General features: G+C 52.3%; 1 protein-coding gene across 5 annotated transcripts; it reads right to left on the bottom strand.

The window, feature by feature from the left end:
- Positions 1 to 44: 44 nt before the first annotated feature.
- On the bottom strand, positions 45 to 15,035 carry nek1 (NIMA-related kinase 1). 5 transcript variants are annotated; one of them, XM_056415046.1, is made up of 36 exons: positions 14,995 to 15,035; positions 13,944 to 14,092; positions 13,762 to 13,858; positions 13,463 to 13,560; positions 13,059 to 13,142; positions 12,875 to 12,942; positions 12,685 to 12,771; positions 11,488 to 11,542; positions 10,901 to 11,101; positions 10,754 to 10,823; positions 10,258 to 10,379; positions 10,098 to 10,163; positions 9,802 to 9,861; positions 9,603 to 9,650; positions 9,420 to 9,500; positions 9,207 to 9,340; positions 8,996 to 9,115; positions 6,800 to 6,905; positions 6,463 to 6,549; positions 5,975 to 6,058; positions 5,805 to 5,882; positions 5,174 to 5,269; positions 4,945 to 5,091; positions 4,823 to 4,870; positions 4,550 to 4,757; positions 4,025 to 4,144; positions 3,797 to 3,940; positions 3,494 to 3,634; positions 3,286 to 3,391; positions 3,125 to 3,183; positions 2,850 to 3,055; positions 1,839 to 1,978; positions 1,373 to 1,749; positions 1,144 to 1,277; positions 750 to 882; positions 45 to 535 (listed from the first exon to the last, which is right to left on the bottom strand). In XM_056415046.1, exons 2-36 carry the CDS (start codon positions 14,058 to 14,060, stop codon positions 522 to 524), a joined length of 3,936 nt encoding a protein of 1,311 aa, XP_056271021.1. In that variant the 5' UTR covers positions 14,061 to 14,092; positions 14,995 to 15,035; the 3' UTR covers positions 45 to 521. The 5 variants fall into 5 exon arrangements, with proteins under 5 accessions (XP_056271021.1, XP_056271022.1, XP_056271023.1 ...); XM_056415047.1 differs by lacking the exon at positions 14,995 to 15,035 and having other exon boundaries at positions 4,550 to 4,754; positions 13,944 to 14,126; XM_056415048.1 differs by lacking the exon at positions 14,995 to 15,035 and having other exon boundaries at positions 3,494 to 3,631; positions 13,944 to 14,126.
- Between the last annotated feature and the right edge of the window lie 557 nt (positions 15,036 to 15,592).

Genomic DNA, 15,592 nt, shown 5'->3' on the forward strand with positions numbered 1-15,592 from the left:
GATGAACTTTGTGACATGTACGTGGAGAAAGGAAAAAGTCCTCGGCTTCTTAAAAAAGTGTTTATTTCATATAAAGATTTACAATATTTTATTTATAATCAAATACTATTTATTATTATTATCTTCAGTTCCGCTACGTCACGTCAAATGAAATCCACCGACTCCAGAGACGTGGAAATGAAGTTCACATTGAAGTCGGTGGAAAGAGTCGTGAGAAAAGAGGTTCAGCTGGTCGTGAAGGGGGGGGGGGGGGGGCTGGTTAATGGGGGGGGGGGGCTGTGAGGGGTTAATCTGTGGTCAAAGAGGAGGAGAGAGCACCTGAGAGGACCAGATGTTTGCCCGCCAAAATAAAATGCCACCGCACCGTCCAAACCGAACAGATACACGTCGTTTATGCTCAACAACAACAACAACACGTGCGTTTCTTTCATTCACAGTCAGCAGAGCGTTGAAGTGACATCGTGTTTTAAGTAAAGCACTCCGGTGAGAAGAGACGACATGCAGAGCTCACAGCAGGAGGGCTACTCATCGTTATCTGGAGAGAGAGAGAGAATACACATGAGAGAGAGAGAGAGAGAGAATACACATGAGAGAGAGAGAGAGATCTGACATGTCATCACCTCCTCCGTTTCTCTTTCTGATGACAGTAACAAATAGAAAAATATGACAAACATCATATTTTTCAGCGAGAGGATAAATCTGAAGAAGAAGAACCAGGAGCACCAGCGGGTAGAACACCCCCCCCTCACCCTCTTGGTACGCCCCGTCGGCCATCACCAGGTGCAGGATGTTGGGGTACAGGTGCTGGTGCTCGGTGCCCAAGATGCTCAGCACCAAGCTGGAGGCCAGGTCGATGTTCTCGTCTTCGTCCTCATGGATCGCCTAGACGACAACAACAACAACAGGTGGTTTGTTTACAGCCTGACGCCGTGAACACATGGAGGACGTGAAGGTCGTGGAGGCCGTAGAGGTTGTGGAGGTCATTGAGGTCGTAGAGGTTGTGGAGGTCATAGAGGTCATTGAAGTTGTGGAGGTCATAGAGGTCGTGGAGGTCGTAGAGGTCATGGAGGTCATTGATGTTGTGGAGGTCGTAGAGGTTGTGGAGGTCATGGAGGTCATTGAGGTCATTGAGGTCGCACGCACCTTGATCTTGTTGTAGGCCTCGATGAACTTCTCGAAGCCCACCTGCTGCTCCAGGTGGACGCGCAGCTCCTCCAGCCGGCTGTAGATGCTGTCGTGGAGCGCCGCCTCGCCGCCCGGCTCCTCGCCGCTGCCGTCTGCGGAGCGCCGGGTTCAGAGGAAGAGTGAAGAAGACGAGGGTCCCAGAAACAACACAAGGTGAATCACCTTCACTTCTTCGGACGGTCGGTACCTGAATGCCACTCCTCGTTGAGCTGGAGGTGCTCTCCCACGCCGTTGGTGAGAAGCCCCGCCTCCTCCTCCTCCTCCTCACCGCCACTCCCATTAGAGCATTCCTCTTCATCCTCTTCATCATCATCGTCGACAGCCATCTGGCTGCCGTCCTGCTCGATCTCCGCGGCTATCCTCTGGAACAACACCCGGTCGTCTTCCTCCTCGTCCTCTTCCTCCTCCTCTTCCTCCTCTTCCTCCTCCTCCTCCTCTGGAGGGTTCCCGTTGAAGTCGCCTCCTCCGGCCTGCAGGGAGCTCCTCCTCATCAGGTCGCCCTCCTCCTGCAGCAGCCGCTCCATGGAGGCCCGGATGTCCCGCAGGTCTTCGTCTTCATACGCACTGCGGACCGGCGAGGAAGAATCATTCCTGATCAACACTCAGAACACCTTCGTCTGGGAAGAGGAAGAGGAGGCTGCTGCTCGTCTTACTCTTCGGCCTCCGACTGCTCGTCGTCCTCCAGGTCCTCCAGGTCCTCCAGCTCCAGGTTGTCCCCGCCGCCCGTCGCCATGGCGCCCGGCCGGCGGCTGAAGAGGCGGCTGAGGTCCGGCAGCGAGCACGTCCGCAGCATCTGGAATTACTCACATGAACTCTTGATGTGTGAGGTCACGGTGACCTTTGACCTCCCGTTTCTTATTAGTTCTTCTCTGAAAATTGATATTAGTTCATTATGTCAACATTTCATGAGAGAACGTGAACTCTTCACTGATTTAATATTGATTAACCCTTTGATTACTCGTTTATTAATATATATAAATATATATACATATATATATATTAATATTAGTGCACTTTGCTGTTGTATTAATGCAAATGTTCTCACTCTGCGACGAATAAAGAATCTTAACTTATAATATTGAAACTAATCAAACTGACAAAACCGACCAGGTTTATATTCTGAGCAGCTCTGTGTGTGTCTGTGTCTCTGTGTGTGTCTGTGTCTCTGTGTGTGTGTGTCTCTGTGTGTGTTTGTGTCTCTGTGTGTGTCTGTGTCTCTGTGTGTGTGTCTGTGTCTCTGTGTGTGTGTGTGTGTGTCTGTGTCTCTGTGTGTGTGTGTGTCTCTGTGTGTGTGTGTGTGTCTCTGTGTGTGTGTGTGTCTCTGTGTGTGTGTCTGTGTCTCTGTGTGTGTGTCTGTGTCTCTGTGTGTGTGTCTCTGTGTGTGTGTCTGTGTCTCTGTGTGTGTGTGTGTGTCTGTGTCTCTGTGTGTGTCTGTGTGTCTCTGTGTGTGTGTCTGTGTCTCTGTGTGTGTGTGTGTGTGTCTCTGTGTGTGTGTGTGTGTGTCTCTGTGTGTGTGTGTGTGTCTCTGTGTGTGTCTGTGTGTGTGTGTCCGCTGAAGGTTATGACAGTCAGTGTGATGGATTCTCTCTGCAGGTTCTCAGTGTGATGAACGGCCTCTGCGTCTGTGCCTGAGACCTCGTTAATAAAGACCCCCCCCCCCTCACCTGGGGGTTGTTGGCGTCGAACATGCCCGTGGAGAGGCCCAGCAGGAGGGCGCGGTGCTTGGAGCGCAGCGGGGACACGGAGCGCGAGCGCGAGGCCAGAGACGAGGACTCGTCCCCCGAGGACGCCAGCAGCAGCAGGGCGGCGGTGCGGCGGTGGGCCGGGGAGCGCAGCCGGCTGAACAGGGGCTCCTCGGGGGGGGCTGCACCTGGGGGGGGGGGGTGAAGGGTCATAACCACGCAGAAAGTGTCTCTGACTCTGGGACATGAGTCCTTACTGGACGGGTCGGCCGGCCTCTCCGTGGGGGCGGCGGGTCTCGTGGCGCCCTCTGGTGGCCTGTGAGAGAAACACACCTTAGCTCCACGAACGTCTTGAAGCGTGACCTAAATCTTTTCACGCCTTCGTTCGGATTCGTTCTCAGTGGAAAGGGTCAGTCACGTGGGAGGCGGGGCTTCCTGCTGCCAGGCCGGCTGCACGGCGGCCGGAGGGCGCGAGGCCCGCCGAGGCGTCTCCTCCAGAACCAACGACTCCACGTCGGCCGCGTCTGCACAGAGCCCGGGAGGGGGTCCGGACACACGTCAGAACCGTCTCCCTCAAGCCCCCCTTTGGTGACACGTCACATGACGTCGACCCGACCGACGCTCACCCTGGACCTCGGCGAGGTTCGGCGGCGTCCCCGGAGACGTTTCTGCGGCGCTCTGCTGCCGGGCCTCCGGGCTCGGGGCCGAGGCGAGCGGCGCCGGCTGAGCGGACGGCGCTTCTTCAGGCGGCGGCGCGACATCGGCTGCTGCGGAAACATCGCGACATCTTTTCACTGCGTCATCTTTTTATATTTATGTTTCTACTCCATTGTTTTATTACTTTGTCAAATCTGATTGGATTATAAATAAAGTTAAAAGCGGCCGCATCAGGTCGCAGACACAAATGAGGAAGAGCGATGAAGACCAACCCGGGCTGGAGCTCCCGTCCCCCAGCGGCTGAAGCTCCGCCTCCCAGAGGACTCGGAGCACCTGGGCGTCGGGACTCGCCCCCCACAGCTCCCCGTGAGCCTCCTGCAGCGCCGCCATCGGGATCCCCTCCCCCGCCGTGAGCTCTGAGGCGTCGCCACACAGACGGGACACTCGCATCGGCTTTTCTTTCCACGTGCACGGCTCCGTCGGGGTCGACGGGGACTCACCGATGGTGCCGAGGTACGTCTCCTCCAGAGTCTGCCGGGCGACGGAGAGGACCAGAGGAACTCCCGCCTCCCACTTCCTGCGGTCGGCGGCAGGTCCGTCGTCTGGAGACGCCGAGGTGGCTGAGAGAGGAGGAGGAGGAGGAGGAAGGCTCTTATAAAAGCTTTAAATAGAAACACCGATGTGTAAAGTTCCATCGAGCGGTGCTGTCGTTAGAGACAGAACCACCTCAAGAGAAACACGTTGAAGATGCTGCAACAGAACCAGCATTTTTAATTTTAGGTCATTTTAAACTTATTTAAAATCCTAAATCCTAGAGAGAGCTCCATGTTGTTCTGATGTCATCGTGGATTAAAACCTGCTCTTTGTTATCGTGTCATGTGACGTGACAGAGGAGCCGATTCCTGGTTCTGGTTCTGGTGGATGAATCGATTTCACATATTTGACACAGAAACAGACGGAGACTCCAGAACGAGACAGAAGCTGAAGGATGAAGAGTCGGACGCCTCGAGGCCGGCTCCACTCACCGGTCGAGGCTCCGGTTCCCTCGAAGGTTTGCTGAGCCGCGGGCAGCACCGGCGGTTCTGCTGCGTCCCACTTCTTACGGTCTCCGTTCGATGGGGGGCGCGAGTCAGAGTCCGACCGAGGCGGCTCCACCGGCTCCACCGGCTCCACCGCGCTCTGGGCTTTCAGGTTCTGGTTGAGTCGCCTCAGAATCTGCTTCTTCTCGCTCTGCTATGTGAGGAAGAGGAGTCATCTCCCTGAGGAGGAGGATTCTGGGTCCCGGGTCGTGAACTCACCTGGACCGCCGCGGCGCTCTCCGGAGGCGTTTCCTTCAGCGGCGTCGTCTGTCGATCACAAAACACGAGTTAATAAATCCAACAACGCGTCCGTCGTCTCCCCGGGTCGTCGTGACACTGACCGCTCCCACGTTCTTCAGGGCGGCGGTCATGGAGATGGCCGCCGGCGGGGAGGGGGCGGCCGGGTCCGGAAGAGGAGCGTCAGACGAAGCTGCTGCTGATGATGATGATGATGATGATGAGCCGACCTTCACCCCCCGAGCTGCGAGCTACCACAGAACACAAGATCAGGCTCCGCCCCCCGGAGGACGAGTGGCGGTCAGAGCAGCGCAGAAGGAGGCTTCGGCTCACGTGGTCCTCCCAGGCCCTCTGCTCCCTCTCCTGAGCCTCCCTCCTCTTCTTCTCCAGCTGCTCCTTCAGCACGGCGGCGCGGGCGTTGGCCTGGGCCTTCGAGAACAACGGCGAGGCGGTTTAACTTTTCACGGAGGTCAACAGAAGGTCAGCAGGAGGAGAGCGGATGGCGTCTACACCGAGGTGTTCTGTTCTGGATCCAAGCCTCCTGCTGGTGTCTGACCCTGTAGTCCTCGTTACAACCACCAGGGGAACTGAGGGAGTCGAGCTGACAGCCTTTACAAACATCCAGGCTTAGATCGACCACCCGGACCTCTCAGACCCCTCAAACCCCCTCAGACCCCCTCAGACCCCTCAAACCCCTCAAACCCCTCAGACCTCTCAGACCCCCTCAGACCCCCTCAGACCTCTCAGACCCCCTCAGACCCCTCAGACCCCCTCAGACCCCTCAGACCTCTCAGACCCCTCAGACCTCTCAGACCCCCTCAGTGATGGAGCTCACACAGCCGGTGTTTAGCTCCAGCACAATGACAACACGCTGCTCTGTTGCTTCGTCTTCAATGTTCTCGCTGCTTCGTGTTTCTTCATCATTTGAACGCCGCATGTCGTTAAATGTGTCGGTCAGACTCACTTTTAAAGCCTCGGTCTTCTTCCTCCGGAGCTCCGCCTCCTCGCTGTTCTCCTGGCTATCGGAACCATCGCTGTCATACTGGAAGAAGAAGAAGAAGAAGAAGAACAGATGTCAGAGGAGGAAGAGAAGAGTAAAACACAAAGTGTTCCGTCTGAAGAGAAGAACCGAACCTTCTCTCCTCGGAGCCGGGCTTTCATCTGCTGACGCTCGTTGAAGTTCTGCAGGCGGATCTGCCTCAATCTGGACAGGTACTCCTGAACACACACACACACACACTAACTGAAGCCCTTATAAAGCACAACATCTGCTCATCAGCCACAATAATAAACATGTCTGTACAGTCAACAATGAAGATGCAAGTATTCATGTGCTCCGTTCAAAGCAACAACAACAACAAGTTGCAATACACGACTCAAAATGGAGGTGGTTATTTGAAATGGGACAAAACAAATAAACAATGAAGGTTTTGTTGTTGTGAAGCAGCCGTCATCGGGGAGGCAAAACCAAACGGGTCACAAATGGCTCATGGAACAGCGCACGGTGGTTTGAGCTGCCGGGGTGCATTGTGGGTATGTCGCGGGGGGCGGGAACAAAGCCGGACGTGCCGCGAGGGGAGGTGGGGCTGCGAGGCGTTCAGGCTCCCCTCCCGGGCTCCTACCTGCTCCTCCTCGTTGGCTCGGGGTCTCCTGCACCAGACGGAACCGGTCCGGATTCTGAAGGTCGCCGCCGGGTTTTGCCGAGCGCCCTGTTTACAGACAGACCCCTGAACGCCTCGCGGGCATGAGCTCGGCCCGGAGGAAACAGTAAATCCAACTAATACATCTAAATTAAACATTCTTTAAAAGCCACAATCCAAAAAGATGAGCTGAAACCTGCTGAGCAACATGGAGCCATTTGATTCAGTGTTGAAGAAGAAGAAGGACATCAAGAACAAGAACAAGAAGAAGAGCTTGATGGCGTTTGGGCTCCCTGACCTCCAGAGAGCCTCTACGTACCAGCTGCCCCTCGACGCGGACCTTGTTGCTCATGGCTTCCCTCTTGCGCTGTAAGAACTCCTCCACCTGATAAGCCCGTCCGGCCGCCGCCGCGTGACCCCGCGACCTGAAACACGGAGCGGACCGTCAACAGGTGACCAGAGACCGGAGGGGTGAGTCTAGACGGGGGAGTCCAGAGGGGCGAGTCTAGAGGGGTGAGTCCAGAGGGGGGAGTCCAGAGGGGCGAGTCCAGAGGGGCGAGTCCAGAGGGGCGAGTCCAGAGGGGCGAGTCCAGAGGGGCGAGTCCAGAGGGGAGTCCAGAGGGGCGAGTCCAGAGGGGAGTCCAGAGGGGAGTCCAGAGGGGAGTCCAGAGGGTGAGTCCAGAGGGGTGAGTCCAGAGGGTGAGTCCAGAGGGTGAGTCCAGAGGGTGAGTCCAGAGGGGAGAGTCCAGAGGGGTGAGTCCAGAGGGGTGAGTCCAGAGGGGTGAGTCCAGAGGGGCGAGTCCAGAGGGGCGAGTCCAGAGGGGTGAGTCCAGCGGGGTGAGTCCAGACGGGCGAGTCCAGAGGGGCGAGTCCAGAGGGGAGTCTAGAGGTGAGTCCAGAGGTGAGTCTAGAGGGTGAGTCCAGAGGGTGAGTCCAGAGGGTGAGTCTAGAGGGAGTCTAGAGGGGTGAGTCCAGAGGGGCGAGTCTAGAGGGGTGAGTCCAGAGGGGAGTCTAGAGGTGAGTCCAGAGGGGAGTCCAGAGGGGAGTCTAGAGGGTGAGTCCAGAGGGGAGTCTAGAGGGTGAGTCCAGAGGGGGAGTCAGAGGGGAGTCTAGAGGGGTGAGTCCAGAGGGGGGAGTCTAGAGGTGAGTCCAGAGGGGCGAGTCTAGAGGGTGAGTCCAGAGGGGGAGTCCAGAGGGGTGAGTCCAGAGGGTGAGTCCAGAGGGGTGAGTCCAGAGGGTGAGTCCAGAGGGGAGTCCAGAGGGGTGAGTCCAGAGGGGTGAGTCCAGAGGGGTGAGTCCAGAGGGGTGAGTCCAGAGGGGTGAGTCCAGAGGGGGAGTCTAGAGGGGTGAGTCCAGAGGGGTGAGTCCAGAGGGGTGAGTCTAGAGGGGTGAGTCTAGAGGGGTGAGTCCAGAGGGGTGAGTCCAGAGGGGAGTCTAGAGGGGTGAGTCCAGAGGGGTGAGTCCAGAGGGGTGAGTCTAGAGGGGTGAGTCCAGAGGGGTGAGTCCAGAGGGGTGAGTCCAGAGGGGTGAGTCTAGAGGGGCGAGTCTAGAGGGGTGAGTCAGAGGGTGAGTCCAGAGGGTGAGTCTAGAGGGTGAGTCCAGAGGGGAGTCAGAGGGTGAGACCAGAGGGGTGAGTCCAGAGGGGTGAGTCCAGAGGGTGAGTCCAGAGGGTGAGTCCAGAGGGTGAGTCTAGAGGGTGAGTGCAGAGGGGTGAGTCCAGAGGGGTGAGTCCAGAGGGGTGAGTCTAGAGGGGTGAGTCCAGAGGGGTGAGTCCAGAGGGGAGTCTAGAGGGTGAGTCCAGAGGGGAGTCTAGAGGGTGAGTCCAGAGGGGGAGTCCAGAGGGGAGTCTAGAGGGTGAGTCCAGAGGGTGAGTCCAGAGGGTGAGTCCAGAGGGTGAGTCCAGAGGGAGTCCAGAGGGGAGTCCAGAGGGTGAGTCTAGAGGGGTGAGTCCAGAGGGGTGAGTCCAGAGGGGTGAGTCCAGAGGGGGGAGTCTAGAGGGGTGAGTCCAGAGGGGCGAGTCTAGAGGGGTGAGTCCAGAGGGGGGAGTCTAGAGGGGCGAGTCTAGAGGGGTGAGTCCAGAGGGGGGAGTCCAGAGGGGTGAGTCCAGAGGGGGAGTCTAGAGGGTGAGTCCAGAGGGAGTCAGAGGGAGAGTCCAGAGGGTGAGTCCAGAGGGGTGAGTCCAGAGGGTGAGTCCAGAGGGGCGAGTCTAGAGGGGGGAGTCTAGAGGGGGGAGTCCAGAGGGGTGAGTCCAGAGGGGTGAGTCCAGAGGGGCGAGTCTAGAGGGGGGAGTCTAGAGGGGGGAGTCCAGAGGGGCGAGTCCAGAGGGGTGAGTCTAGAGGGGCGAGTCTAGAGGGGGGAGTCCAGAGGGGTGAGTCCAGAGGGGTGAGTCCAGAGGGGCGAGTCTAGAGGGGGGAGTCCAGAGGGGTGAGTCCAGAGGGGCGAGTCCAGAGGGGCGAGTCCAGAGGGGTGAGTCCAGAGGGGTGAGTCCAGGCGTTGGAGCGGTGGCCGGACTCACCGGCTGACGTGGGCGGGTTTGGAGGCGTGCTGAAGCCGCTGCAGCTCCCTCCGGATGACGTCGCAGTTCAGGAGTCGGGCGGCGCCGTTGGGCAGAACTGGACCGGCGGCGGCCGGGACGCTTCTCAGGAAGGAGGACGAGAGCGCCGTTAAAAAAACTAAAACGGGATTCGACACACGGAGAAATCATCTGAAGTGCATGTGGACCTCACCGGACGGGACCGCCCTCCCCGCCGAGGGCTTGAGGCGGCGCCATGTGGTCCAGGGCGGCGTGGTAGTGCTCGTACGGGGGTTTACCTGGCGGACAGGCTGAAGGGCCCGCCCCCTTTCCTCCACCTGCAAAACACTACAAGAGAGAGAGGTGGCCGTGAGCCTGAAGGAGGCGTGGATCCATGAGGCGTAGACCTGGGAACTGGATCCAGTACCTTCCTCTCAGGGCTGCTCCCCCCACTGGAACTCAGGACGTGTTTCCAGCCTTGTTCTCTGGCCTGGTTTATACGATTCATCTGTTCAAGATCCTCATTTCAGTTTCAGACAGAGAACATTTACCCCCCCCCCCTCTTCTACAGTGATGACTTGAAACATAAAAAAAGAGAAATAACAGCTACCTTTTCTTTTTCATATCTCTTCATTTGATCCTCTCTCAACAGGAACGCCTGAAAGAAAAACTGTGGTTACACTTCCAACCGCGTCCTGGTCCATCAGAAACTATACAGGGGGATTTACAGAACATCGGTACTGGCCCTTTAAGGAAGCTCATGGAAACACTCTTCAGAAAGTCGGTACTGTCTCTTTAAATGCACCCACCTGCTCTCTCTGTTTCCTTTCCTTTTCAATCAGCTCCATCCTTTTCTTTCTCATGCCGTCCTGAAGGAGACAAACACATCTCATTTTAAAAAGAAAAGAAGAAAAAGAAGACTTCTAAAGTAACTTGAGGGACCGGTCGGTTAACAGAGAAGCAGGTAGAGGTGGAGGATGAAGCGTAGAGGGAGGGAAAGCTCAACATACTGATAGGAGGGGGGTGGGGGGGCACCTTCAGGTGGGGTGAGGGAAAGGAAGGGGGCGGAGTCTAACAGTGAAGTCACCAGGGCTCTCTGCTGTACCTCGAGTTTTCTCCTCTCTTCCTCCACTTGACTCAGTCTTCTGTGGGGGGCTGCAGGGGGAGGGGCCTAAGCAACATATGACAGCGGGGGTCAGAGGGTTGCCGACGCACCAGCACAGGGAGGGGGGGGGCTCAGACCGGGACCCCCACCGCCTACTCACCACTTTATGCTTGGCGGCCGGTCTCCTGGCGGCCGGCGCCTTCCTGGCGGTCAGAGGCACGCCGTACTTGCTGGCGGGTTTGGTGACCTTCTGGCCGAGCGGCGTGGAGGCCGGACGCTTGGCTGGTCGCACAAAGAGCAAGAAGTCAGAACTCAACGGAAAGTACAACGTGCTCAAACAGAAGGAATGTTTCATCTTCAAAGAGACTTTTCCAAAACTATTGGGATTTTATTTATTTTTCCCACCCAAGGACTTTTCCAGACCTTGAAAAAAAACATTTTTAAATTCTATAACCGTACGAACCCTGAAAGAAGATATACAGGATGAGAAGAAGAGGAAGAACAAGATAAAAAAACAACAAGAAGAACAAGAACAAGAAAAAAAAGAAGAACAAGGACAAGAAGAATTAGAACAAGGACAGAAAGAACGAAAAGAAGAAGAACAAATAGAAGAAGAAGAACAAGAAGAAGAAGAACAACAACACATGTTTTCTGACCTGTCTCCTGCACCAAACTCGCTTTCGGCAGCTTGTGAAGAAACATTTGGCGGAATTCCAGAGCAATTATCTGGAAATCGGTGGAGAACACACGTTATTATTGTCACCACGCTGGTACTGTTGTTGTTGTTGTTGTTGCTGCTCCACCTGTGGCGTGAGGAAGCGCTCGATCCTGCCGGAGAGGAAGGGCTTGTCCAGGATGCTGCCGACGGACGGCCTCTCTCTCGGGCTGCGCCGGAACAGCAGCGCCAGCAGCGAACGCAGCTCCGGGGAGTAGTGGCCCGACACGGGCGGGTAGGAGCCGCGGATGATCTTCAGCACCAGGTTCTTCATGTTGCCCGCCTCGAACTGAGGAGGCAGACGGGCCGCAGCGTGAGGGAGGAGGCGGCCATCGAGGCAAGACCGTTTTAAGAAAGAAAACTGGAAAAACGGACATCGTTGGATTTTCCCGACGGTCCTTGAACGCATCGCGTGTGCAGAAAGAGCAGCGAAAACGTGGTTTGAAACTGTGATATTTCATTAAAAAAATTGTATTCTACGAGTTTCTTCTTGCAGGAATTTTCTATTCCGTCGTGAAAACGAGGTCAAAAGTGACGGAGCAAAGAATAAATAATAATAAAGAACACGGGTTCAGAGGGTCAACGTACACGTGGGAACCACCATGAGGCGTTCAGGAACCCTCACAACGCTGCGTAAGATACACAAAATCTGCAGAGCACACAGTGAATACTTACAGCATGCTTAAGGGTGCACATTTCATACAGGACACACCCGAGGGCCCAGATGTCACTGCAGGGGGGGGGGGGAGAGGAGGAGGGGGGAGGGGCAAAAGGCAGGAATAAGTTCAGGGGTTTACATTCACTCCATAGAGTCAACAGCCACTTGTAATGTTGTTGTTTATCAGTGAGGGGAACACAACGGGCTCAGACTGTGTGTTATAGACTTGTTTGTTAAAAGTTGTTGTTGTTGTTTTTCCTCCATAACTCGTCTTCTTTTATTTATTTTACGACTTTGTCTGTTGACCAAAACGTTACCGTTACATAACGCCTCATTTTAAATAATACAGTCATCAGCTGCGGTCGCTCCACAGTAACATCTGTTCCTCCATTTATTATTCCCCCTGATTCTCTCGCTGTGTTTCCCTACAAGAAGAAAAGATGAAAGCGTTCCTCCGCTTGAGGAAACTGCTCCCGGATGCTGAGGCTGATGAATGTTTATCTGTTGTCACTGAAGTGGATTAAACGACTCCCAGAGGTTCAAGAGGAAATCAATACGACGTCCGGCTGCCGAGCGGCTGGCTGGAGACGCAGAGGATCAATATTAAATATTATAATAATAATAATAATAATTCAGACCTTCTATAGCGCTTTTCTAAGTACACAAAGACGCTTAATATTAAATATAATAATAATAATAATAATGCATTTAAAAATACATGGGGCCCTTTTTGAAACTTGTGAAATAACATTTAACCGTATATTTATTATTTAGGGTTATATGAGCAATTGTAATAAAAATGTCAATAATAAGACTATTAATCAATAATAAGACTATTTGGCAGTAGTCTACAGATTAAAAATATTTTTAGATTTTTTTAACAAAACAATCTAAGAAAACATAAGTCAGACAATCATATTAAATGTTATTATTATTTCTTTGTGGTTATTTATTTGTATTACATTTTTTAAACAACTATTAACAATTATAACTTATTTATTTGTATTTTATAATAAAAAATGATATTTATTGATCGTCTGTGTGTACCTAGTACAGGCAGGACACACATAACACAGAACAACACGCTCTTACATCATCATGGTTATGAGAGGACGTTGTGGGGTGTCAGTTGCCCCTCTAGTGACTTTAGAGAAACTTTATATTTTTTAGTTCTTCGTGTTTCTGATTCACAAACAAAGACAACGTCTCGGTACCTTTTGTTGTTGTACGGTTTGTTCTCGCAGATCTCCGGCGACAGGTAGTACGGCGTGCCGATGCACGTCCTGGCCAGCTCCACGGTGCTGACAGCGACGAGAGAACCCAGAGAATATTATATTATATTAGAAACGTGATAGTCGTGATAATAGAGACGGGCGAATCCATCCAGGTGACGTCCTCACACACCTGTTCAGCACCCTCGCGATCCCAAAGTCTCCGAGCTGCACGGTCCCGTCCTTCGTCAGGAAGATGTTCTGCGTGGAACACGACGGAGAGTCAATGCAGACGAACATGCTGCGTGGGGGAGGGGGGGAAGAGCTAAAGGGGGGGGGGGTGAGAGCTAGAGGGGGGGGGGTGAAGGAGGAAATACCTGAGATTTGATGTCCCTGTGGAGGATTTTTCTATCGTGCACGTGCTTCAGCGCCAGGCTAATCTGCACGAACCAATCCAAGATCTGGGGAGGAGATGGAAGACACACAACACACACACACACACGTTGTGAAACCTCCGTGTACACACGAGTATACCTTCAAATAATGACACAAATCAGACAATAAATTGATTAAAAGAATAAATATTTATATAAATGTTTATTCTTTTAATCAAACTCAGCGTAAATGAAAATATGACTATAATACATTTCCAAAACTTTTGGGATTTAACTTTTTTTTTCATGAACTTTTCCAGGCCTGGAAATAACCATTTTCCAGTTCCATGACAGCCTGACACGCGTCGCCGCAGCAGCAGCGGCACGCCTTCCCCCTCGACGCTCACCTTCTCCTCCGGGAACAGAGCTCCTCTCTGGGAGTTGATCTTCTTGAAGAGGTCTCCGCCCTCACAGTAGTCCATCACGATGTACAGGCAGCCGCCCTCTTCAAGGAAAGACAAAGAAGACGTTCAGGACGCCGTCACATCGACCTCGTGTCCAGCAGGAGGCTGAGGTGAGCAGGTCTATCCATCAGGGGGTTGGCGGTTCAATCCCCACCGTAGTCGATGTGCCCTTGAGCAGGACGTCTAACTGAGTGTGAGTGCAATATGACCGAGTCTCTCAGCGCCATGTGATGCAACGATACCTTCGAAGGACTCTTTGTACTGGACGATGTTGGGATGGCTCATGTTGGCCAGCACGGCCACCTCTTTACGGGACTCCTGCCGCTCTTTGCTCGACATCTGTCAACAGAGTGAGCGGCGTGAGGCGTGAGGCGAGAGGCGAGAGGCTGACGGCGGCGCCACGGCGTTCAGGCTTGGAGCTTACCGCGGATATGCCGATCTCCTTGATGACGTACTGGTGCCCATCCTGTTTGGACTTCACCAGGATGGCCTTGCCAAACGAGCCCTCGCCGATTTTCTTTACCTTTTCATACTTGTCCATGTCGGAGGAGTGACTGGCTGCTCGTGCTGGGTCTGCAGAGGGAACACGGAGGTCAGGGGTTGACCCGAGGCCGAGGGGTCGACGTCGGGAGGAGACACTTGTTCATTAATCCAAAATGAATGCACATAAAAATAAACAGTACGGTATTAAGCTAAATAATGATTATTGTTCCCTTTTTAAAATAGCATATATTCTAATAGGAAACACACCACGGCTTTATATTTGTTTACCAGCTTATTCTTTTAAATATTATTTACTATCAAACTACATAATGTTCATTCCTTATCAGTTCCCTCTTTTGACAGATATATTATTATTTTGTTTATAAACAAAATGTTTATTCATACTACAAAATATATACAAAAAATTAAATAATAAATAAGTAAAAATGCAGAATATATTGTTATTTATTTAATAGAATAATTTAAAATTAACTAACAAAACAAATATAACAGTGCAAAGATTCATCCAAACAAACAGTGTCATTTAATAATAATAATATTATAGTTGAGTGATGTATTTAAAGACATATTAGTTTTCTGTTTTGTATATTTATCTTTATGTACATGTTGAAGCCAGTTCATAAATACAGATAATAATCTATTTCTCTTCTGCAACATGACAATTAACCGAGTATGTTTTATGTCTTTGCCCCCAAACCTGAACACGGTTTAAATACACATATAATGACACGTATTTAAAGCTTGAAAAGACACAGTAATATTAAAGCTCCATGAAGGACTGAGACAACATACACGTTAGCTGTTAGCATCTGAGCTAACGTCCCGTTACTCCCGCTGGAGGAGATGGCAGACGCCCCTCCGGTAAACAAACAGCCCGTAAGTGAACCGGGAGCTCAGAGCCATGAGTCGAGGAGCTCAGCTCCGTAGTTACCGGCCTGTAAATGACATGTACACTTAAATACTCGTCTTACCATGAGTGTGTTTCGCTGCTGTCTCGCAGAGGCTCTGGTAACTTGCTACAGCCCGCCCCTCGCGCGCTCTACTCAGCTATGGCTGTTTTTCTTTTTTTTCGTTGCTGCGTTTTCATTGGCCGCCTTTGTATTTCTCGCTCGCTGATTGGTGTAAACGGGTGTCCGTCATCTTTCTCGCTGAATGACAGGCGTTGGCTCCACACAGAACTGTTGCTGTGGACATATCCCATAGCAACCACAAGCCAATCGTTAAAGAGCAGCGACCACAGAAACCTTTGCACAACATACAGTTTACGCATAGTTTTACCATAAATATGTTTTAGATATAAATTGGAAAAATTGAAATATTTATATATATAAATATATATATTAATATTTCTATTTTTCCAATATATATATAACATATATAAAACAATATTTTTTAGAGTTAATAGCAATTACTATTATATAGATATAAAAAAAGATGTATATATGTATTTTTTGTAAATATGTATACAATAAATATGAGGAAACCGGGTTTAATTGACGGTTGAGGGGTGTTGTGTTCTCCCTGGGTTCTCCCTGTGTTCTCCACAATACAGATTGACGGTTGAGGGGT

This window comes from Pseudoliparis swirei, chromosome 5 (genome assembly GCF_029220125.1).
Source record: "Pseudoliparis swirei isolate HS2019 ecotype Mariana Trench chromosome 5, NWPU_hadal_v1, whole genome shotgun sequence".
Taxonomy (NCBI): domain Eukaryota; kingdom Metazoa; phylum Chordata; class Actinopteri; order Perciformes; family Liparidae; genus Pseudoliparis; species Pseudoliparis swirei.